This window comes from Sinocyclocheilus rhinocerous, unplaced genomic scaffold (assembly GCF_001515625.1).
Source record: "Sinocyclocheilus rhinocerous isolate Xijiao unplaced genomic scaffold, SAMN03320098_v1.1 scaffold508, whole genome shotgun sequence".
NCBI lineage: Eukaryota > Metazoa > Chordata > Actinopteri > Cypriniformes > Cyprinidae > Sinocyclocheilus > Sinocyclocheilus rhinocerous.
In genome coordinates, this window is record NW_015650695.1 from 327,571 (window position 1) to 350,060 (window position 22,490).

The following is a 22,490-nucleotide window of genomic DNA, read 5'->3' on the forward strand; positions in this document are numbered from 1 at the left end:
GATATCGTCCTCTTTTGGAAGGCCAAACAAAGTAGCTTCGCTTTCACAACGAAGCACACAGCGTCTTCAGGACATGGCGGCAGCGGCAACATACTACAGTGAGAATAAAAGTTACGCCTTCTTTCTTTGCGTGAACATTTGGGCAGTGTTATGCAAATCTTCCCACATCGTGACATGTGGGGGCGTGTTAGAACGAGCCGTTTTAGGTAGGCGTGGTTGACTTAACTTTTATAAAGAATATCTCTTTGGATTTGAGACTTTAGTCTTTGCAACTTTACAGATCTGCTTTATGCACCAAGAGCTTGTAACACTCTAAAGAGTGCAGAAACTGTAATCTATGAATGAATGATTCAATGACTTTGTCAGAAAAAAGATTCAATGACTTAAAAATATATGAAAAAATATATACATGATAGCTGCTCTCTTTAGGTCAGCGGCAGCGCGAACGCAGATTTAAATGCTCAAATCACACTGGTGTGATCGTACGCTGCACGGACAAACCAAGAGTCATCACAACGTTGTGATCGCACACGCCAAAGGTTGAGGAATGAAACGGATGAATCATTGTAATTTAGGAATAGTCACGTTGTTGTTTGAATCATGTTCATGATCTTTAACAATCTGTTAAATTAAAGTGCTTTGTCTTGTTGTTGGTGACACCTCTCTTGCAACATGTTTAGCTCATCACAGATATTATACTTGGCTTTTTCGGCTTCTGATCACAAGTGTAGCCAAACTTCAGAGCACTTAGATTAGCCAGCAAGGTCCTGCCAGATCATCAGGTCGGGTCCTCACAGATGAAGAAGAAAAAAAGGAGGGCTCACCGGAATCGAAAGGTGGAATCGAATTTAAATTTTACAAGTATCTGATTACTGACATTAAGTATCCGATTCTGGAACTGGAATCGACTTTCGATTCCCAACCCTGTGGTAGACAATTAATTGGTCGAAATTTGTAGAGATTTTGGATTGGACCATCATCTCTATCGTGGTTATTAGCACATGACGTTGCTGTGCTACGTGGTCACGAAAATGTATAGTTTGCACACGTTTTTAAGCATTGCAGTTTAAAAACAAGTGATTTTAAGCAGTTGAAACGCAATCAGTGGACGCAAACACAGCAGTGACAGCGGTGCTCATAGATCGCAGGACTTTTGAAAAGAGTTCTTTATGCCGCTTTATAGGCATTAAACAGTTAAAATGCCAGTCTTTGCAAGTATCCTCGTAAAAACAGTAATTTAGTTCTTAAGTGAAAGCGAACAGCTGAGAAAGAAAACGTGTAACAGTATATTGGATCCGGGCAGCTCTTAAAGTGACAGCAGTGTAATATTCCTGCTGTCTGTCATTCATGTAATCAAAAATCACACAACAAAAGAGAGAAAGTCTATCACTGCTCTTGATTTAAAGGGGTCATATGCTGCGATTTTCAATTTTTCCTTTCTCTTTGGAGTGTTACAAGCTCTTGGTGCATAAAGAAGATCTGTAAAGTTGCAAACACTAAAGTCTCAAAACCAAAGAGATATTCTTTATAAAAGTTGAGAGTTAACCACGCCTACCTAAAACGGCTCGTTCTAACACGCCGTAACTTTAATCAGAAGAAATATATTTAATTTACACGGTGAAGAATATGCACTGTTTTTATATAGGCCTATTTGATTAGGCTACTTTATAAAATGTATGCAGCATTTCTTATTTGCTCTACTATAGTCTTTTTGTCCTATTGCTTGTAATTAGGTTTTTATTCTTATTTAATTGCTGACTGTTTACTTGTCTATGTATATCGTTACCGTGAAATAAAATTACTCATATCGTGATATGAGATTTTGGTCTCATCACCCAACCCCACATATTACCCCTACATATTACTGATCATTATTGTCTTATTACTATCAGGTATGATTAGTTGTAGCCTGTTATTTAGGTTAGTAGCTTTTAACACCGCATACAGGTGTATGAATGTACAGTGGCACTGAACTGTGACCATAGCAATTTCGCTAGCGTGTTTCTGTGATGCATACCCTGTTGTGCCCTTGTCCAAATAAAGCAGGCTGTATGTGAGAACTTTATCATATCCTATTAGAGTGTAAGTTCCGGTTAGGGCAAATATGACTGTCAGTCATCTAGTTAAGGGCAATTTGTGAACTGCAAGGCTGCAAGACTAAAAGCATTTATTAAATTGCAAGTAACCAAGCATGTGAGATGATGCAAGCAATCTTCTCATCACTAATTCTCCCGTATGAGAACATGAAAGGGGGAACTAAGAAGCAACTACATTAAGGGAGTGTAGGGTAGACTGAAAGAAAAATTGATTATCATCCATTTCTCCCTAATGCGGTCACTTACAAAACACATTACCCATCCCCACTTCTACAAAACACTTTACCCATCCCCACTTCTACTCCCTTCATCACACCATTTCTCCCCTCCTTTTTCTGTTTCCTCCCTACCCAAGTCATTTTCTCTCAGGTTAGAGAAATGGGATGTAGATGCATTAGTTGATGAATGGCCCCAGTGGATTGCTTTATGGTACGCATGCAGACTACAGATTTACTACCCAAGGCAGGAAGCTGATTTGACAAGAAACTATTTTATGCATGTGCCGGCAAAAAACAATATCTTGGAAGGCATTCTAATGAAACATCATCAAACATCATCTGAATATGTAAAACACAATATCTAAAATAAAATGGCAAACATCAAACAGGCATCACTCTTTTTCAAAGCTGCTCACAACGACTTTTTCTTCTTTGTTTTCTCTTAGGGCGACTGGAAGTTCTGCCCCACGACCAACTGCTACTTCAGCTACAGGAAGAACAGTAACTGGGACAACTACATCTACTTCTGCAGTTCCTAGAACAAGCACTACTACTAAACCCCTTGTTACAGCATCAGCTGCTCGGAAAGGTGGCGTACCATTCATGGGAATATGTATATACATTACTTATGGAAAAGTACTGCTTAATTTTTTGTTCATTCCATATTATCAACATCTATTTGTCATTTGTAGATGTTGGAAAAACAAGCACTACGGCACCTGCGAAAAAAACCGTTCCCTCAATATCCCGATCTGCTGCCAGCAAGCCTTCAAATTCAGAGGCTCCAAAACCAGCTGCAGCTACCAAACGACCTCCACCTAGCATCAAAGCACCTCAACCCAAACCAGATGACAAAAAAAGTTTACCAACACTTAAGGTGCCTTCTAGTCCACGAAACAATCCCTCACGGCCAGCATCAGGCAAGAACATTGCAGCACATCCCAGTCACAAACAACCAGGTAGCATGGTCAGTGCGAAGTTTCAGCCAGCTAAACCAGCACAGTCTGTCAAAGGAAAGCCGGATAATACAGAACCTGCAACAAAACCTGATAATAGAGATCCTGCAACAAAACCTGATGATAAAGATCCTGCAGCAGAACCTGTGCAACTTTCAGCAGCTGCAGTAGCTACTGCTGTAGCAACAGCTGCAGCCATAGCCAGGGAAGAGTCTGTTTCAGGGCCTGAAGCTACTCCAACTGTAGAGAGTTCTCTGGATGTTCCAGCCTCTTCTTTAGGTGTTCAGGAAATGGTAGATGTGCAGGTCACTAATGTCAGCTCTCAAATTGTGCTGGATATTTCTAACACGGAGCCAGAGGCTCAAGAGGCCTTAATAGAAGCTGGTTCTGTTGAAGTGGCTTGTCTGACATCATCTGTAGTCGATCAGGAATCTGAAGAGCAGGTATCTGGAGAAGTTGATGAAAAGCTTATTGCGGCTGAGGCACCAGTTGTACAGGAAGCAACTGAGCAGGAAAGCTTAACTGCTTCACAATTTGATAACTCTGCAGCTACCATAGTGTCCTCTGGTGTAGAGGTGGCTGAAAAAGCTGAACGGATTAACAGTGACTGTTATGAAGATGTGGAAGAAGAAGAGAGGGAAGGCAGTCAACAAGTGTCTCTGTCAGAAATGAGTGGCACCCAGCCTACTGAAGAGTCTCGACCTGGGTCAGCTGGGCTTGCCGGCTCCGTTTGGCGGGCAGGGGCCTTGCTCTCTGAGCTTGACTCTGAGGATGTGAGTTGCAGCCAGCAGGGAGCGTCAGAGCTAAGTGCTCCAGGCGTCCTGGAAGGCACGGAGAGCATGGATGATCTAGGGGATGCAAGCCTTAAAGGAGCTGATGGCGAAGGTGCATCTGTTGGGTCCCCTGACTTTGAGAAGGTTTCTGATATTCTTACTAATGAAGATGATGATGATGATGATGATAGAGTCTGTGACATGGAGGTTGGGTCCGAAAGAGCAGAGGACTCTCATAGGCAGCATCATGACGACGAGGATGAAGAGGATGAAGATGTAGAAATGGCAAGCGAGGGCATTACTGAGAGTGGGCTTGAAAGTTATGGGAATGCAGATGAGGATGACTTGACCGAAGACTATAGATTAGACAACTTGAACCGAATCCAGCCTCCTCCTTTGGTTCATTCTGCCCCTCCAGCATCCCAGTGGAACCAGCCTAGTTGCTTTGCAGATGCCTGGGCCCAGCCACCACAACCTGCCTCTACACTTCTTTCAAGTCCTTCCTCTGAATGTTGGCAAGCAGACCCAGAAACCCCAACACAGACACCTGTTCAAGCAAGACTTGATGTTAGCTCTGAAAGGGGCTCGCCATCAAACCTTTTGGAGCCTCCACCTTGCACACCTCATCAAGCCCCAATATCTGCTGCAGAGGGGAATGTTAGCCCCAAACCAGGCTTGACACCCTCTCAAACCTGCAAGTTCCAGCCTGATACTTCCAGTGACCCTGGCCTAGCATCTGACAGTAACAGAGACATAAGTTTACCAGAAGAGGTGAAAGACAACAACTTATTGGCAACTAATGAGACTCATTCTAAAGTGGAGCTCCAGCCAGAACCACTAAACCCTGTCCCCACTGTCTTGCCAGACATCATGCAGGATCTAGGCATCCACCTTGAACGTGCTGATGAGGAAGAGGAACCTGAAACTCTTCCGGCTGATGTACTGGGTGGTCCAGCAACTGCTCCATCATCTCCTTCATCAGCTACGGAGGATGAGGCAAGTGACACAGAAGGTGAAATACAGATCAGTGACCCTCAAGCTGAGCTATCTGGCACTGGGAATGCCTATGGAACAGCACCTGCGGGCCGCAACTTGTCAACTCTAGAGGAATGTGAAGAAATGGGTGGGGAGAATGGTGGTGGTAGTGAGACCCCTCAGTCTGCCACTTCTGCCGCATCCTATGGCTTTGACTACATGACCTCTAACTCCAATGCCCAGTCATCTGCTGAGAGTTGCAGCAAGAGTCCTGGCATCTTTTCTCTAGAAAATGAAGAGCAGCTCCCAGATGAGGCCAAGGATCCATCTCTTCTTAAAGAGTTGACCCTGATACCCACTACTGCATCTGAGGAAAAGATTGACCCTATTAAAAGCCAACATGGAGAGTTTCAGTCTCACCCAGAGCAGCAGTACATGCTGTGTGGAGAGTCCAGTGAGCTGCCTGAGCCTGATTCAGTAGCGGGAGCTGTACCCTTAGAGTCTGGCTTGATTGATCCTTCGTCCCGACAGCACCAAGAAGATCTTGACTCTCAGCATCTCTACTACTCCACTATATGCGAAAAGACTGATAGTCCCCTGGCAGGTAACGTATAGAGTGCGCATTTAAAATCCACCTTCCAGTGTACCTTGTTGATATCATGTCTATATAAGGGTTTTGTTTAGCGTGGGGTTTCCCTGTTAATGATGTCTTTTTAACCAGTTATGAAAACACACATTCAGCCACATTCACAATATGATACAGCTATTAAAATTACATTATAAGTATATGGCTTAGAACCTGTATGTGCAATAGCTACTACCATTTACACTAAAGGTGACTGTTTTTCTCAACTATTCTTTTTAAATCTTAATAATGGGTGTTGGTCTGAACTGGCATGAAATTATTTGTTTGTGGAGTCTTCAAAATGACAAAAGTAATTGATGAAATTGATGAAAAATGAACAATCTAATGGACTTTCAACATATTTTGTGTGTATTTACCAATTATTTTTTACTGAACAAATGCATATTCATTGCTTTTTGTATTCTGTTGTCTATTAACTAAATACCAGTCTTTCATCCCTTTTCCATCATTGCCATATCCTGTCCTCACATGTTTCTCTCTTCTGCACTTTAGGGTTTGCTAACCCCTTACTTTTTTATGTCTTGTTTATTTGGAGTACGTAATGTCTTAGCATTAAATAAAGGTTAGATATTTAACATGATTTCTCTTTGCTCTGTATGTTTCTTGATGTTTGAGTTTCAAGATTTGTTTTAATGCCCACTGTTCATCACTATGGACTGTTGCAAATTGGACACATTTGTAGCCAAGTAACAAATGAAGATTTCAATGGTATATTCATTTGAGTTAATATTAGGTATTTAATATTAAGAAGCATGTAAAACTACTACATAAGGCTGAGACACTAATTCATGGTATTATTTTATTTTGTTAAATCATAAGAGCACATTTTTAAGTCATAATCAATTAAATATTTTATTTATTCCCCTTAACTTATTTGTTGTGGCATAAGTTAGCTACTAATACCAAATTGTAAACTTGCACATATACACTTGCACACAAATACACGTTGAACCTTCTGTAAGCAAATGATGTAAAGAAAACGGGATGCTTGCAGCAGAAGGTGAGTGTTTATTCTATGCTAGTATGTTCCTTCTGCTTGTATTCCACCTCCCTTCCTTTTTGACCCCGCCTTCCTCTCAACTCCCTACCAACCAGAGGAGGAAAAACAAGATCTGACCCCATCAACCTCCTGAATCTCACCCTCTATCAAGGTGCTTTAAGTCCTCCACCTCCTTTTTTGTTCTCCATCTTTGTATTTTGATACCGCTGCTTCTGGAGTAGACTTTGCACACCTTCCACTTTGGGACTAACTGGGTGCAACTGCTTTAATCACTCTCTGATTATTAACAGTTTGAGCTGAAGCTATTTGAAAGGACCTGGTTTGACATATTTACCTGGACTAATTGGACTTCAATAAATCCCAATGCTGGGTGATTCTTAATCCCCAAAACTGGACTTGCTTTGCACAATGCACTTTTCTGTAGTATTTCCTCTTCTTTACGCATGCTCACCTCACCAAAGAAATATGCTGTACACTGGGGTGGCTTATGTGTAAAGTATTTTTTTATGCATGGGTCTATTTATGGGTCATATTTTCTCATTGTTAAAAAAAATACCTGTTTGCTTCATGCTGAATTGTACTGTGCATGGTGAGCGCTCACTTTTGCATGTGTTCAGCTTGTCACATTAAGGGAGATTGTTTACCTCATCTGCTTTTATTTCCTTGTTTTTGTTTGCTCTTCACAATAGTTCTAGATTACTGCATATACAGGGTGTAGCCACTTTTATTGCACAAAAACCATCACAAAATATTTTTGAGAGCATGTCACCAAGGTGCGAAATGTATTTTGTTCATTCCTTCTCCACTAAATCGTTTAACCTTATATCTGACAATTTTGTTTCCCACAATGCTTTTTTCTGCTTCACCACACTCTGCAGTCTATAACATTATTGCTTTATTGCATTCTGCTTTATTGCAACTCTCCTTTTTAACATGTTTTGGATCCTTTGCTTCATTCACAGAAGGAAATTACCATTTTCCACCACAACCAAATGGCTTGCTTTCTATCCAAATGACGATGTCATCCAAACTTCGTCTCCGGCCACGTGCTCCCCATGTGACCCAGCCACCACGGCTTCCCACTGACCTCCCTCCCAGAATACCAAATGTGGTGGCAAACATGCAGCTCCGATGTCTAGAGCAACACCAACAGCACCTTCATGAGATCCAGCAACGTCAGGAGAAACGTAATGGAGAACAAGCGAGACAAGAAGAAGAGGAGAAACAAGCAAGGAATGAGAGGGAGCAGCAGGAGGAAGAACAGAAGAGAAATTTACTTGAGTTGCAACTTAAGCAGCAAGAGCAAGAACTAAAGCAGCGACAGCAGATCATGCAGTGGCAACAAGAACTTGAACAACAACAGCAGCAAAAACACAAGGTGCATACACCAGTTGTCCTCTCTCCTTCATCAGGTCTCACCACCATCTATGAAACTGTGGAAACGAGTGATGAAGAGGAGGAGGGACAAGGAGTGGTTGAGGAAGTAGAAGATATAAGCTCCTTTATTGTGTGCCCTGGAGAAGACATGCAAAGATGCACTGAAGAAAATAAATCCGCTGATCTTTATTCACAATGCACAACACCTTCCCCTGAGTCTATTATTCAGGGTTCCCAGCAAGAACTTCAGGAGACAGACCCTGCAGCAGACCAAGATAGTCCTTCTCCCTTGGGATCTCCTGAACGACCTCCGCCTCTGGAGTTTGACTGGGGCAAGAAAGTGGACATTGTCCAGCAGCTCATCAATCAGACATTACTGCTTGCAGGTGATGGTTGCTCGCCCCTTCTTCTGCTACCCAGAGGAGCAGGTGGGACACTCAGCCCCCTTGAAAGCAGCCTGTGGCCCAACTTGTTGCCACCTCTGACACCCCCTTCAGCCACTGTGACGTCTGTGAGCAGCTTTTCACCCGAGGCTCCAGGCAGCACTGCTCAGGGTGAGTGGACCGTTGTAGAGCTGGAGACACATCACTGAGGAAAGCTGAATAAAATGCTTGCCAAATATGAACTTTTGAACTCAAAAGACTTGAGATGAAGGTCCACCAGTAGGGAAGCGTATGTTGTAGCATTAGATAATAGAGCCTTCTCTTGATAAATTCTTACAGAGGATCTAGTCATGGATTTGACTGGTTCATCCATTTTCATTCTGCAGTATTTCAGCAAGTGTTGGAGTAGAAAATTGTGTGAACCTGAAACTGACACTGCAGAACGGTGTGCTGGATTATCACCATCTTGCTCTCTGTTTGGTTTGTCTTCCTCCTGAGAGTTATTCTAGTGCAGTGAGCTTTCATTTCCACTCCCCACCCATCCAAAAGCAATGGAACACTACAGTCCATACTTTTATGCCACTGAAACAACCTCCCTGCCAAATTTATCACCCATATCTGACCTGCCCTCATGCCAAAAGGCCATTTCCTTAAGGTTTAATGGAGATGTCTGGCTTGCTTGAACTACATACATTTATCTCTTAGTCATTATTGAGCCCTCTACCCACAATGCAGGCAAGATGCCAACTCAATGACTGAGCAAGTTAAAACAAAATAGGCTCCTTTCTCTGACTTCTCGGAGCAGAAGATCTTTGAAAAAGATAAAACCTTGAGGTGAATCGAAACAAGCAGGTTTAAAATTCAGATCAAGCAGGCATTTTTTGTTCTTGCACTATGATGATTAAAAAACCCCAAACTGGTTTAATTCAGCTCTTGTTCAATCGCGCAAAATGCTGTTATTGAATAATTAATTGCTTGTGCATTCTACTGTTTGTCACAAGATTTGCAGGATAAACTACAGAGTGAAAGAGAGTATTTTGAAGTAAATTTGCCGATTTGACAACTGTAGTTGTTCCAAATGAAATGTTTAATTCTTTGAGTAATTGTGATAACGGTAAAATATAAGACCGTATTACAAATTTTCCAAAGCATGCACAGCTATCCACAATTTTAAACCGATTTGGTTCAAAGACTGTCTTTGGTCTAAACCTTATCTTCAAGAAGCATGACACATGACATGCAAAGTAATGAATTTTATTTTTTCCTCAAGTGTATGCACTGCTGTAACATTTTAAAAATCGCTGACACCAGAAACTTTGCCACTCTAGATTAATGCATTACAGGGATTTTTAATTATATGATGGATTATATTTTTAGTGATACAGGAAAAACTGTGCAGCTACATCAAATGATCATCTTTACTGTGAACCTTCTTGAACACTGTGCCTCCCTTACCTGTCCGAATTATGAATGATTAGTATCTATTTGAGGAACAAGGAGCAGCTCTCATAACAGCACTCATGCAAACTGAACTGACGTTTTCTGGTTTGCTGTGCCTGAGGTTGACTCCCATGTTTAGAGGGCTGGAAGGACTTTTTGCGAAGTAAGCACTCTCATACACTGTGTCACTATAGTCTCCCAAGTGTTTACTGTCCCTACTTTGGTCAGAGAAATTGGTTGGTCTTATCTGGTATGAATGCATTATTTTTTATTTTTTTATTTTTAAGTACTCTGCATTGTTCTGTCTTCATGCATTTCTTTGCTACCACAAAAAAAATTCTGAATTATTGTAACACAAAGAATATTCTAAAGCAAATCGAATTCAATAGGTCACATTACAAGTAACATGTTCACCTAAATTTAACTTATACTACTTATAATGATATATAGACATTGATGTCTGTGAGTCTGGTGAGGAGTTTTGTTTTTCACATATCTGACTGAATGAATTGATTAACCGTGGCCCAGTGGAACGTTAAAGCACAATTTGATTATTGGAGCCCCTATTATCCATTTTGTCATATGTGATTGTGCATGTATATTATTTTAAAGGGACAGTGATAAAGTCTGTTTACTGTATTATGAAGAGAGATTACAGTTTTAATTTCATTTGTACTGTACTGTTGTACTGCCTATTTGTCTAGTGCTGTGAAGTAGTTTAGAGACTTTAAATGTAGGAGCTTTTATTTAAATCAAACTTTTTTAGAATATATCAAAGGAACTGCTTTACATTATAATCAGGGAACACACAGGGATTCCAGGATTCTGACTTTCCCTGTATTTTGGCTTAACTACTGCTGTATAACTTGACATACCACAGATACAAATACCATACAGGGTAAGCTACTGTATAGACACACAAACCAGCAGTAAAAAATGCACTGAGAATAGCTTTGACTGGGCTGATTTACAATAAAGCATATGAAGGAATACAACAGTGTTATTCATAATGCTCTGCCCTTTCCACTGATCTTTACCATGTTTTCCAACAACTGTGCAAAGACATAACTGCTGTGTGGTACATATTCCAGCTTTTATTGTGTATATTTTTGTAATTTATTATTTTGAAAGGAAGGATTGTTATATTTCTTTGTTTTATAGAGAAAAGTACGCAGTGGACCTTGACTGCCAGCAGGTTTTATTTCTGGATTTTGTAACAGACTACTTGGATAGCCACTGTATTTGAATGTTTTCATGAAAAATAAAGTTGGTTTGACATTTAATCTTGAACTTTTACTCTGTTTAACGAACTTTCCATCACTAGTGTAAATTATTCACCACATAACAAACCAACATGGCACAACAATAACAGCCATGAACTAAAAAACGTTTGAAAAATTGCAAACATTTACAGACCTTAGATTTTTAACTTCAATCTGTACTCGCATCTGATTTGAATAAACCAAATGCTCTATCCAGAATGGGTGAGGCCCCTAAGTGAGCACCACCTCATGTTTTCATGCCAAATGTACCATCTGTTTCCTGAGACAGCAGCACCCCCATCAGGCAGTCTGTGGCAGTGCAGGATGAAGGCTCCTCACTTCCCAGACACAACAGCTGCTTGTACTGACCACAAGGAACTGAACACAGCACCCTACAAAACATATACACAGAATGAATTTTTCATCTAGGGTTAACTGTTATTTCTAAGTTACATATTGCTTAATAGTTGCCCTCAAAATGATCTCTAATTGGACGTATGCTTATCTAGGATTAGCTTTGGTTTTTGACTTATTGTGGAAATTAGAAACTGTAGTAACAACCGTATTATAAAATAATGTATGATTAGATACTAATATAAGTAACTATAACTCATTTAATCATTGTTTAGCCATCTTTTTCTATTAAACTGAAGGTAGTTAAAAATACATTACCAATCAGTGATGTCCTCTGTGTCTGGATCAGGGTATGTCTGAATCCACCGGCCAATAGACCAAATCCTCTCTACTCTACTCTCTCTCTCAGTTTCTGTATTTTCTCCCTCGCACCTTCCGTCTCCATCCTTATCATCTGCTGCCTCAATGACATCCTCGCAGCACAGGAAGTAACTGTGAAGGTAGGAAATGGTTGATGTAAAGATGAAGATAGGCTATGGCATTATCCCCTGCCAAAATGAGGCTCTGTGAGACTTATTTTCTCGTTTTCATAATTATCCTGAGGTTTTTTATTGGCATTTAAACTTGTACTTTTATTTTCTTGGTGTTAATAAGCTAAAATGTAATACATAAGGCTGTACTTATTTCTACACTGTCATTTTAGTTTCCCTCTGCATATGCTAATATTGCTTGTGCTGAAAAATTATTACACCACCCTGCGTCATATTTGCTGAATAAAATCCAATACTCATTTCTTACTAATTTTGGGGTGCTGATTCCAAAAATAGTGCCTGCTTTACTCAAGCACATCACACTTTCTCACGAAATATGGTGTGCATTTGGTAGCATTTCTGCTTCAGACAACCATTTGTAAGGTGAAGAAGTCTCGTATTATCCCTTAATCACCAGAAAAACTTCCTCTGAGCCAGGTCACAACTATTTGTTAAATTCTCAGCCCATTTTCACATGTATGAATGATTTCAAAGATATTATTTTAGCCTAATCCTGATTTCCACTTTTTCCACTCCTTTGCAGGACTGTAAGTTACATTATACATTTTGATTGCTTCTTTTTGTCATAAAAAATTTGTCATTTGGACAAGTGCATTAAAGCTGATATATATATCTTATTGTGTATGTGCAAAATCAGCAGAAACTTTTTTCAAGATTCAGGGCTGTGTTATTACCTAAGAATTATTATTATTCTGTATAATAAATAAATTCTAAATAAATAAAATGTGCATTCTACTTTTCTTTTCATTTCTTTTTTTTCAAAGAAATGGAAGAATCCCTTTCTAAAAGATTCTCTCTGACTAAACCTCACTTACAACTCTGCACTGTCATATGTCTGTCCTTCTCCCTCTATCTGTCGCTCCACATTCCAGCGCATACGTTTGTATAGACCGGTACTGGCTGACGCAAGAAAGGGGGTAGGGCAACAGTACCAGAAGATTGACAGCTTCATGTTGTCTATTTGACACTGGCCAATGTAGAAGTGAGAGATACTGTAAAAAAAAGATACAGTAAAAATCTGCAATGAAGGAAATAATAATAGTAATAGAAATATCCCAATGTGGAATCCTACTTATACTAAAATCAGGCCTTCCTTTTGTGCTAATAAAGGATCAGTTTCTTCTGAATCCTCACCTTCATTTATATCTGCCTAAGTTTTGTCTGTGATTTATAATCGGATTGTACCTCAGTGGATCAGATTCCTCTAGTGAGAAGAAACTGAAGGAGGCATACAGCAACACCAGCTGCTCCAGACGAGAACACAGTTGCTGAGAAAACTGCAAAAGCTGAGATGGGATACAAATACAGTAAATATGTGTATTCCTGCAGTTTGTGGCGTAAGATGTGCAGAATAAATCAGTTTCTCACTTGTGTGCGTATATATGTGGACAGAGGTGGACGGAAGGGGTTGGAGTTTCTGGCTGTGGACTCCAGGTAAGTGAAGTACGGCTGACAAGTTTGCAAAAACATGGGGACAACATGGGCAAACCCATAATTCTGGAGGCACTCTCGGCTAAAACATACAAAAATATTTGAATGTTAAAAAGAAGACCAAAAAAAATCTAAATGTTTTTTTCTAGATCTTAAAAGCACCTCCATAAAAGCTGTGTTTGAAACTCATCCGCCTTGTTCAGCAAGTACTCAAGTTGCCTTTCAATGGGGGAGATTTTTTCATCCATTATTCTCTTATCCTGAGTTTCTGTGCCTTCTGCACCTTCAACTAAGAAACACTTCTCATCGCCGAACGAGGGCGCCATTGCATTGACTTCTGTAAACAAGAGCAATATTATGTGCATCAGTGTGCTGGGTTTTGAGAATAATTACATTTTTTCCCTTCATTACCTTCAAGAGTCTGTGTATTCGTTTCTAATTCTGTCAGAGACTGGGATGCTTCATTTTCTTCGGATAGTGAAGACTTCAACTCCGCATGTTCTGCGTTAGCCATCATGACTTAATCAATCCAGCACGAAACCATGAAAGAAATAAACTCTGTGAGAAAAAAGTAAGCAAAAATACATTTTAAAGTAATTGAAAACTGCACAGTTGCAACACAATCGATAATCGCCTGTAAACGCCAATTAGCCTAGTACACGTGACAGCAGCACTAAAGTGATAAGCAAGATTATTATGCTTTTTAAAATATGTCATACCTGTAATTTCACAAACTTTGACGGCTAATTGTTGACTTTGTCCAATAATGTAAGTCTGTGCACTGTATTTTACCAGTGACTAACCGAATTAACAAAAAAATAAGGTTAACTGTGGAAACTGTCGCGGTTAAGAAAACTGAGTTAAGTACTTACTATGACCATATTTGTATTTCCTCTTCCGTTAGTAGTTCCGCTCATCTTGACCATATTTGTATTTCCTCAACCGTCTTCCAAGACCACTCATGATGACCATATTTGTATTTCCTATTCTGATCCTGCTGGGACCACGAAAACAGTCTAGTGTATGTAATTTTTGTTATACTGGTTGAAAGTCTCTTCACGGCATAAATATAAATATATAAAAAATATATTTTATAAATATTCTTATACATTCTTCATCTTCTGCGGAAGGCTCAGGACCATAAAATAATTTCATTAGGTCCGAATCCAATGATAGCAATGTCCTGTCAACCTATGTATTTGCATACCTCTGTGCAGCCAATAGCGAGAGTTTGGGGCGTGGCTACTGTGGCAGGCTGAGCCAGAGGGTGTTCAGTATAGATATGAATATACCAAAGCCACTAGAAGGCAAGCCTGAAACCTTTAGCCAAAAAAGCATAACGGCTAATGCTAACGCTTCCGGTCTGCCAGTAACTTAGGTGGGAAAGGAGACCAGAGGCCTTTTTTTTAATGGATGTCAATGGAGGAGAGGCTTCACTATGCCGAATAAACAACTTTTTAGAGGAAACAGCTTATCATTTAATGAATCGACAGCCTGTCTGCTAATCTTCAACATGTTTTACACTAAACAGTACTTTTGGAATTAACTATTTTTAGAGTTTACACCGAAATAAAATGGCGTTTTATAAGAGAAGTCGCTGACTTTTTGCGACAGGTGGGATTCAGTTTATGGCACTTCTCATTCAATCCTATGGTATCCGTAAACAGCGATCAAGTGTCGCACAATTCTGACTGAAATTCAGTGACGTCAAGGCTGTAATGTAATTGGATATTAAAGGGATAGTTCACCCAAAAATGAAAATTCTGACAATCAGTTACTCACCCTCATGTCGTTCCAAACCCGTAAGACCTCCGTTCATCTTTGGAACACAAATTAAGATATTTTTGATGCATTCTGAGAGCTCTCTGACCCTCCCATAGACAGCAATGTAATTACCACGATCAAGGTCCAGAAACGTAGCAAGGAGATCGGTAAAATAATAACAATTCGTCTCCTCCGCGTCAAGCTGGCGCCATTTTGGAGAGTATCCACTGAACGTAAACAGTGTATGCTCTGTGTCAGGTGTGCCACGTGGATATGTTGTTTTTGTTCAAATGGCACTAGGGTGATGCGGAGGAGTCGAATTGTTGAATAAAGTCGTGATTTTTGTTTTTAATTTTTAAGATTGTAATGAAAACTTTCCAGTTTCAGCTAAATTAATAAAATATTACATACAATTTAATAGTAAAACGTAAAGTTTGAATTATTTTATTGGTGCACAGACAATTATGTGTAGGTATTATGACATGTGTAAATAAAGCTCTGTAAAAAATTCTTGCATTCTTGCAACATTATAAGTGTGTTCCAAATCATGTAATCAAAAGTTATACACACACACTTGTGGTCTTCACACCCACTTTAACACTAGGGAACAAAACGACAAGTGGTCAAGTGGAAAAATGTACCATGGTTTTATTGTAGTAAAAGTGTAGTAACCATGTTTTTTTGGCGTAGTGATTACCATTTGTATAACCACAGTTTTACTACAAATACCATGGTTAAACTATGTTAATTCTAGCAAAACCATGATTAATTTGTGGTTACCATGGTTTAACTAGTAACCATGGTTTTTTGGTTTTATTTGTAGCAAAACAAATGGTTATTTTTCGTAAGGTACCTCCTACGATATCAGTTTGAATGCCACTTTTGTGTACGCATGTACGAGTTAGTGGAAGCTAGAGATTACCGTTTATAAAGTGTTAAATATGGACATTATTCTTACACAAATGCATCGGTTCACTTCAGAAAGGCCTTTATTATCCCCACCAAAACCGTGTGGAGCACTTTTTATGATGGATTTTTGCACTTTTTGCTTCAAAACCTCGACCCCCATTCACTGCCATTACAAAGCTTGGAAGAGCCAAGACAATTTTTAATATATCTCCGATTGTATTTGTCTGAAAGAATAAAGTCATATACACCTACAGTAGGATGGCGTGAGGGTGAGCACATCATGAGGTATTTTTAATTTTTGGGTGAACTATCACTTTAAGTTTGATTTCATGGGGTCTTTAAGAGAAAATAAAGAGTACTTGCACACTCGAGAGTAGTATCATATTTAATATGTAAATATAATTCTTAGTTTTTAATAAATTTGGTCTTAGATGAATTTGCTCATTTAAAAGCGTATGTTAAATAAATAACATTATTTTAAAAACACAAATTTGTTAACCACTCTAACCTTTGAACATATACTTTGCAGTGTGAATCAACAGTTTGAAATGTTGCCTACGACGAGAGAGTGATGAAACCAAATTCATTTGCTTGTGGACACACAATGCGAGGTCACGTGACCGTCCACAACGCTCGCGCCCGGGGATAGTGGACGACCGACCCTCCCGCGCGGCGCGAGGCGAGCGATCATCACTGGCGCGAGTCACACAGAGCCGAGCAGCGACAGTATCTCTTACAGAGGAGCAGATTGCTGTATTATTCACTGGGTGTGAATGTGAACTCCTCGGGCCTCGGTTGATGATCAGACAGCAGTTGAACTGAATAGACGCGTCGGTGTTTTCCGGTGATGAATTGAGAAGAAAAGCTGAACTCTTGACCAGCTACCCTGCCCAGCGCGGTGCATGTATGCAGCTGTATCGAGCTACGCCACAATAACTACTCCAGGACGCTATCATGGAAAAATACACGACACTTTCCTGCAAGCTGTGGAGATGTCACAGGATAGTTTGAATGGACGTTGTTAATTATATAGCTGATGCATTTATGTAATGTTTTACATGCAGATGTTTTATTTTGCATAGAAGGAAAGCGCATAATAGCTTCGGTTATGTCCAGATGACAAGCTGCATCTGGTCTGACGGTGATGCAACAGCATTTATTACATGCACAGAGTTTTAATAAGCTGTTCAAGCGCTGCTGGATCTTAAACTGTTGCATTGAGAGCTGACAGAAGGATAGGGTCTCTTTGTCGTCGATCACTGAGAATCTAGGAAGAGGGGGAACGACAATTTGGGTGTCCTGGCACAAACGACAATCCAGAGACAACAATGGCAAATGACTCCATCCAAGTAAGTTGACTGCTAGTTACAGAACTAACCCTTCTAGTTAGTTACTAAAACCTCCCACGTGTTTTATTATACTAAAATAATCCCATGGATTTGGGAGACAGACAATAGAGTTGCTTTTCAGACCCAACAGATGCATTCAATTTTACTAAACCCATCTGAATGGAGTTTATCTCTAAAGTGATGGAGCCCCCCCCCCCCATCCACCCTTCATCTGAGGGGTAATTTCTCTTCCATTATAGTGTAAAGGGGCATTATTGGTGGCTAAACACAGCCAAAGTGTTTGGGTTGTACACTAAATATACTGCAATTCGTCTGGAAAGCCCTGTTGAGCTTGATAGCTTGAGTTGTTTTGTGACCTGCTCTGTGTTAAACACCAATATTTATGTTTTCTCTAACACTCATCACGGTGGTTTGCCAGAATATTGTTCGTATGAAATCTTATTGAACCGAAACAAATAAAAATGAAGACAAAGTTTAGGTCTTGTATAGATAACCTTTACTCTTTTATGACTTCTGGAACGTGTTTAAAGAACAGGTTTATCTGTCTGTCTATTCATTGTTAATTAAATATAAGACAGCACACTTATGTTATGTAACAAGGGCACATATGCTGACCAGATCCTTTGGGAAAATGTCATAAGCAGTTTAAAACACATGTATAACAAAAAGCTTTAAGAGAGTAATGTGTAGCACCATTAACTGGACTAGTTATAGTCAGTATATCAGCCAGGCTGATTGATCCACCAATATTTGGTAATGTTCAGCAGATTAATCAAACAACCAACTTCACCAGTTAACAGAAGCGTTTTTCACAGTAAAAATTAATATGTAAATTAATATTTACATTGAGCTTTAAAGGGATAGCTCACCCCAAAATGAAAATTCTGTCACTGTTTACTCACCTTCGTGTTATTCCAAACATGTAAGACTGAGGCCCTGTTTACACTAGTGCGCTTTCATTTTAAAATGGCATTTTCAAAATTCTCCGTTTTGTTCCGTTTACATTGAAACGCAACCCCAGAGTTTTCAGACAAAACCGGGGTCTGCAGTGTTTTCGAAAGTCTCCGTTTTCGAGGGTTGAAAACGCCGGAGTAGTGCAAACAACAGGCGTAACTGTAGCAAAAGTTATGTGTTTTAAAACGAAAACGCACTAGTGTAAACGTAGCCTTACTTTCTTCTGCGGAACACAAAAGAATGTTGGTAACCAAACACTTTTGGGTGTCATTAACATTTGTGTGGACAAAAAAACACGGAGACATTTCTCAAAATAGCTTCTTTTATGTTCTTTTAAGAAAGTAAGTCATGCAGGTTTAAAACAAGAAGATGGTGAATAAATGATAACAAAATATTCAACTTTAGTTAATTTCAATTAGAAATCGTAAAATCATAAACATTTGGTGGATTTTAAAATGGACACAACGAGGGAAAGCCCTTACGTTAACCATCTAATTTGGTTATTGGAATAATCTGCTGAAACTGACCGAATGCTACAGGGCACCAATGTTTTGCCAGTTCAAAAATTCTGTATATTCGATAGATGTACGAGATAATAATGCTGAATGTGGCCGTTTGTTGCCAGAAGTGACCAAAACAGCGTGGAAAACACCAACAAAGTGGAAGTCATACACAAATTCACATAAAGTGTCTCTCCTACACAGTTACAACTCACAGTATGGACTGCCTCACGCACACACTGGTGTCCACACATGGGATGACTAAGCAAGAACAGTCATCAGGAATGTGAATGTGATTATGTCAGCGACTAAATGACAACAGCTGGTTCACATAATGAGCATAATATTTTTGGTTTGTTTAGAGCTCCGCCAAGTTTCAAATTCATAGATGTGATGATCTTATCTTTCTTATCCTCACAGCAGGAGATTCTGTACACAGATGCATCTCACAACCTCCTCGCTGACATAATAACACTTTATTTGCTCACTAGATTACTAGTTCACAGATGGAGCTGACAGAACTTAATGTTATGTGCTAGGCTAGCATGTTCTGCAAAGCCTTATCCCTGTGAACTCAGATGTCCTGGCGTGTATCTGTGTGTATTATTAAGTAAGTTCCCAGCCCTCTACGCATTAGGCCAGCTTAATGGAGTTTGAAGAGTATGCCAATTCCCTGTTTCCTGTCCTGTCTTTACTTCCCTGGCTTTTAACACAATTGCATATTGTTTTTGTTAGTACATACCATCAGCAAATCAATGCGCCTGTATGCGGTTTATAGAATTAGGTACACAGTCTACCTATTTGGCTTCATTTGATGTCTTTTTGTGTTGATGGAAATTGGCAGTTCATTTTATCTAGTAAGCAGTTTTAGTGCAATGAACACTCTTGGTTGAGGGAGTAGTTCATCCAGAAATGGAAATTGTCATCTTTTTTTTTAACCTAATGTCGTTAAATTTATGTTTTTTTCTTTCATAAATGTATATCCTTCTTTCTGGTAAGTTGTTGTGTTTGTGTTAAAGGGGTGGTTGATTGCGATTTCACTTTTTTAACGTTAGTAATACAACCGGAGCACATGCGCAGAGGTGAGGAGCGGAACGTTTAGACGCGCACTAGTGGCGGTTTAGCCAATCACAACACACTGGGCTAGCTAACCAATCAGATCCCATCGCCTATTTCTGAGGGCGGGACTTCATAAAAACAGGAAAAGATCAGCCCGTTTCTCAGAGAAGGGACAGAGCGGTGTGGAATAAAGGTAAATTATGTGAAAAATAATGTTTTTTTTTTTTAAAACGAAGCATTAACACATGTTAGACTGCACCCCATAAACACAATCAAGCCTAGAAAAAGACCAGTGAACCACCCCTTTAAAGGGTTTGTTCACCCAAAAATGAAAATTCTGTCATTAATTACACCCTCATATCTTTCCAAACCTGTAAGACCTTCATCTTAATCTCAATATCTTAATTTGTGTTCGGAAGATGAACGAAGGTCTTACGGGTTTGGAACGACATGAGGGTGAGTAATTAATGACAGAATTTTCATTTTTGGGTGAACAATCCTTTTAAGTTAAGTTAAACTTGAGATCTGGATCAATCTGATTCTTTCAGGTTTGTTGAACCTGAAAGAATCAAACAAATCCAACTAAAAACAATGCTTTGAGCTAATTGGATGCTTCCTCTCTGAAACTCAAAAAGCTTCAGTATTTTTGTGGTAAATGAAGGTTCCAAAAGTGAGTTTTTGGAGCAGTGCCATAAAAGCATCATTTTGGGATCCCCAAAGAACCTTTCAGTGAACTATTTGTGAAAGAACCATCATTTTCTTAATTTAAAGAACTTTTTGCTTATTCAAAGAAGCTTTTTCCACTCTAAAGAACCTTTTATTCAATGCAATGGTTCCATGGATGTTAAAAGGTTAGTTCACCCAAAAATGAATTCATTAATTACTCACCCTCATGCCGTTCCAAACATGTAAGACCTTCGTTCATCTTCAGAACACAAATTAAGATATTTTTGATGAAAACCGAGAGCTTTCTGACCCTCCCATAGACAGCAAGGGTACTACCACGGTCAAGGCATAGAAGCGCAGTAAGAACATCGTTAAAATAATCCAGGTGACATCAGTGGTTCAACCGTAATTTTACAAAGCTACGAGAATACTTTTTGTGATCAAAGAAATCTTTGTGCACAAAATGTATTCTCGAACCCCTGATGTTACATCAGGGTGTCCGCGGGGTCTTAAAAAGTATTAAAAGTTGATAAATCAATTTAGAGAAAATTAAGGCCCTTAAAAAGTATTAAAAAGTCTTAAATGCAATTTTCCAAAGTATTAAATTTTGTATCACCTTTTCATTATGTATATTTGTCGAATAGTGGGGTTCTGTGTAGTTTATTTATGGAATCCTGCAAGATTTGACGTCATCTGTTACGGCGCTCACTGACTGACTGCACCGCTGCGTGATAGCGCGGGGCTTGTTGATCCCGCTCTCTCTGAATTTCTGACCAATACCGCCCGCTCCCATCAGCTCCCGCAATTTTTGTGTCCGCTCCCGCAAACATTCTAATATTGTATATAATTTTTTGCGCATCAGGGAGCCGCTATCAATATGTGGGGTATTTAAATGACTTTTGAATGAGCGCTGGCAGTCGCAGTTCACTTTCACTTTCGATTTCGCGATCGCACGCACACTGTGTAATGCCGGGTTCAGACTACACAATATTTTTGTCGGTTACGATAGTCACTGTGTCAGATTACACGATTTTGACTCCTAAAATCTTGTTGTGTCGTGGACAAGAAACATGTCAGACTACACGTTGCTTCCCGACCATTCATCGCGTGCCATCTTTAACGACGCGCGTGATGTCATCGAGAAGGCGGAACTAGCGACTGACTTCTGAAAACAAGAGTGTAAACATTGCTGAAGCGCTTCCGCTATAGTTCGCCAGCATTTTTCTTTCTTTGTTCTGTCGTGGTAGTCCCTCGATGACACATCATACAGGCAGGAGTACTGTTGCCACAGCTCCACGAACCTTTCCTCCATCTCATAATTCCACCTAGCAGCAACATCATCTCTCTCTTGTTTTGCCATGTTTGAAACCTGTGTATGAAAGAGCTTCTGTGCTGCTATTGGTCAACGTATGATTTTAAACTGCTGATTTTAAACTGTTGCCATGGGTTGATTTTCCCCAGTGGGTTAAAGGTTTTAAATATTACATAAATTACATTTGACCATGGGCGTTGCTAGGCCATTTTAAGGGGTGCTATAGCCCCCCTAAAATGACTACTCAGCCCCCCTAAAATTTTGCGATTAGCTCCATAAAATGAACACGAACTCGTGATCGCCTCAGTCCCCTTTAATTTCATATGAAAACGGCTGCAGACTTCGATCGGCTCCTCCCCGTCTTTCAGTGCGTTCTTTTTCAATCAGCAGAACGCGGCGGCGCAGAGCGAGAAACAGAGGACATGGTGTGTGTTTAACGATAGATTGTTATAATATCTGCATCTGTGCAGTTCTGTTCTTTGTCATAAATACAGTTTACAAAATATCAATCGGTT

At 39.7% G+C, this 22,490-nt stretch overlaps 3 protein-coding genes across 6 annotated transcripts in view; 2 read left to right on the forward strand and 1 right to left on the reverse strand.

Moving 5' to 3' along the window:
• Window positions 1-8,719, forward strand: part of LOC107712236 (nascent polypeptide-associated complex subunit alpha, muscle-specific form-like) — a 27,247-nt gene extending 18,528 nt beyond the window's left edge. Inside the window, exons 4-6 of the mRNA XM_016517418.1 lie at window positions 2,761-2,903; window positions 3,007-5,622; window positions 7,627-8,719. Of these exons, the coding sequence (XP_016372904.1) occupies window positions 2,761-2,903; window positions 3,007-5,622; window positions 7,627-8,633 (3,766 nt within the window). The 3' untranslated portion in view covers window positions 8,634-8,719. The remainder of the gene's footprint in view (window positions 1-2,760; window positions 2,904-3,006; window positions 5,623-7,626) is intronic.
• A 2,587-nt stretch (window positions 8,720-11,306) lies between these two features.
• cunh19orf67 (chromosome unknown C19orf67 homolog) lies at window positions 11,307-14,259 on the reverse strand. 4 transcript variants are annotated; one of them, XM_016517403.1, is made up of 8 exons: window positions 14,182-14,259; window positions 13,874-14,020; window positions 13,625-13,796; window positions 13,400-13,544; window positions 13,217-13,317; window positions 12,847-13,023; window positions 11,799-11,972; window positions 11,307-11,518 (listed from the first exon to the last, which is right to left on the reverse strand). In XM_016517403.1, exons 2-8 carry the CDS (start codon window positions 13,977-13,979, stop codon window positions 11,374-11,376), a joined length of 1,020 nt encoding a protein of 339 aa, XP_016372889.1. In that variant the 5' UTR covers window positions 13,980-14,020; window positions 14,182-14,259; the 3' UTR covers window positions 11,307-11,373. The 4 variants fall into 4 exon arrangements, with proteins under 4 accessions (XP_016372889.1, XP_016372890.1, XP_016372888.1 ...); XM_016517404.1 differs by having other exon boundaries at window positions 12,964-13,023; window positions 13,625-13,799; XM_016517402.1 differs by having other exon boundaries at window positions 13,625-13,799.
• Window positions 14,260-16,849: 2,590 nt separating this feature from the next.
• Window positions 16,850-22,490, forward strand: part of pkn1a (protein kinase N1a) — a 43,634-nt gene continuing 37,993 nt past the window's right edge. Inside the window, exon 1 of the mRNA XM_016517392.1 lies at window positions 16,850-17,484. Coding sequence (XP_016372878.1) covers window positions 17,464-17,484 — 21 coding nt within the window. The 5' untranslated portion in view covers window positions 16,850-17,463. The remainder of the gene's footprint in view (window positions 17,485-22,490) is intronic.

Coding starts and splice junctions, on each gene's coding strand:
- cunh19orf67 (XM_016517402.1), bottom strand. CDS start 13,979: ATGATGGCTAACGCAGAACATGCGGAGTTGAAGTCTTCACTATCCGAA. Junction 13,318..13,399: donor CCACATATATACGCACACAA/GTGAGAAACTGA, acceptor ATCCCATCTCAG/CTTTTGCAGTTTTCTCAGCA. Junction 11,519..11,798: donor ACAGAGGACATCACTGATTG/GTAATGTATTTT, acceptor TATGTTTTGTAG/GGTGCTGTGTTCAGTTCCTT.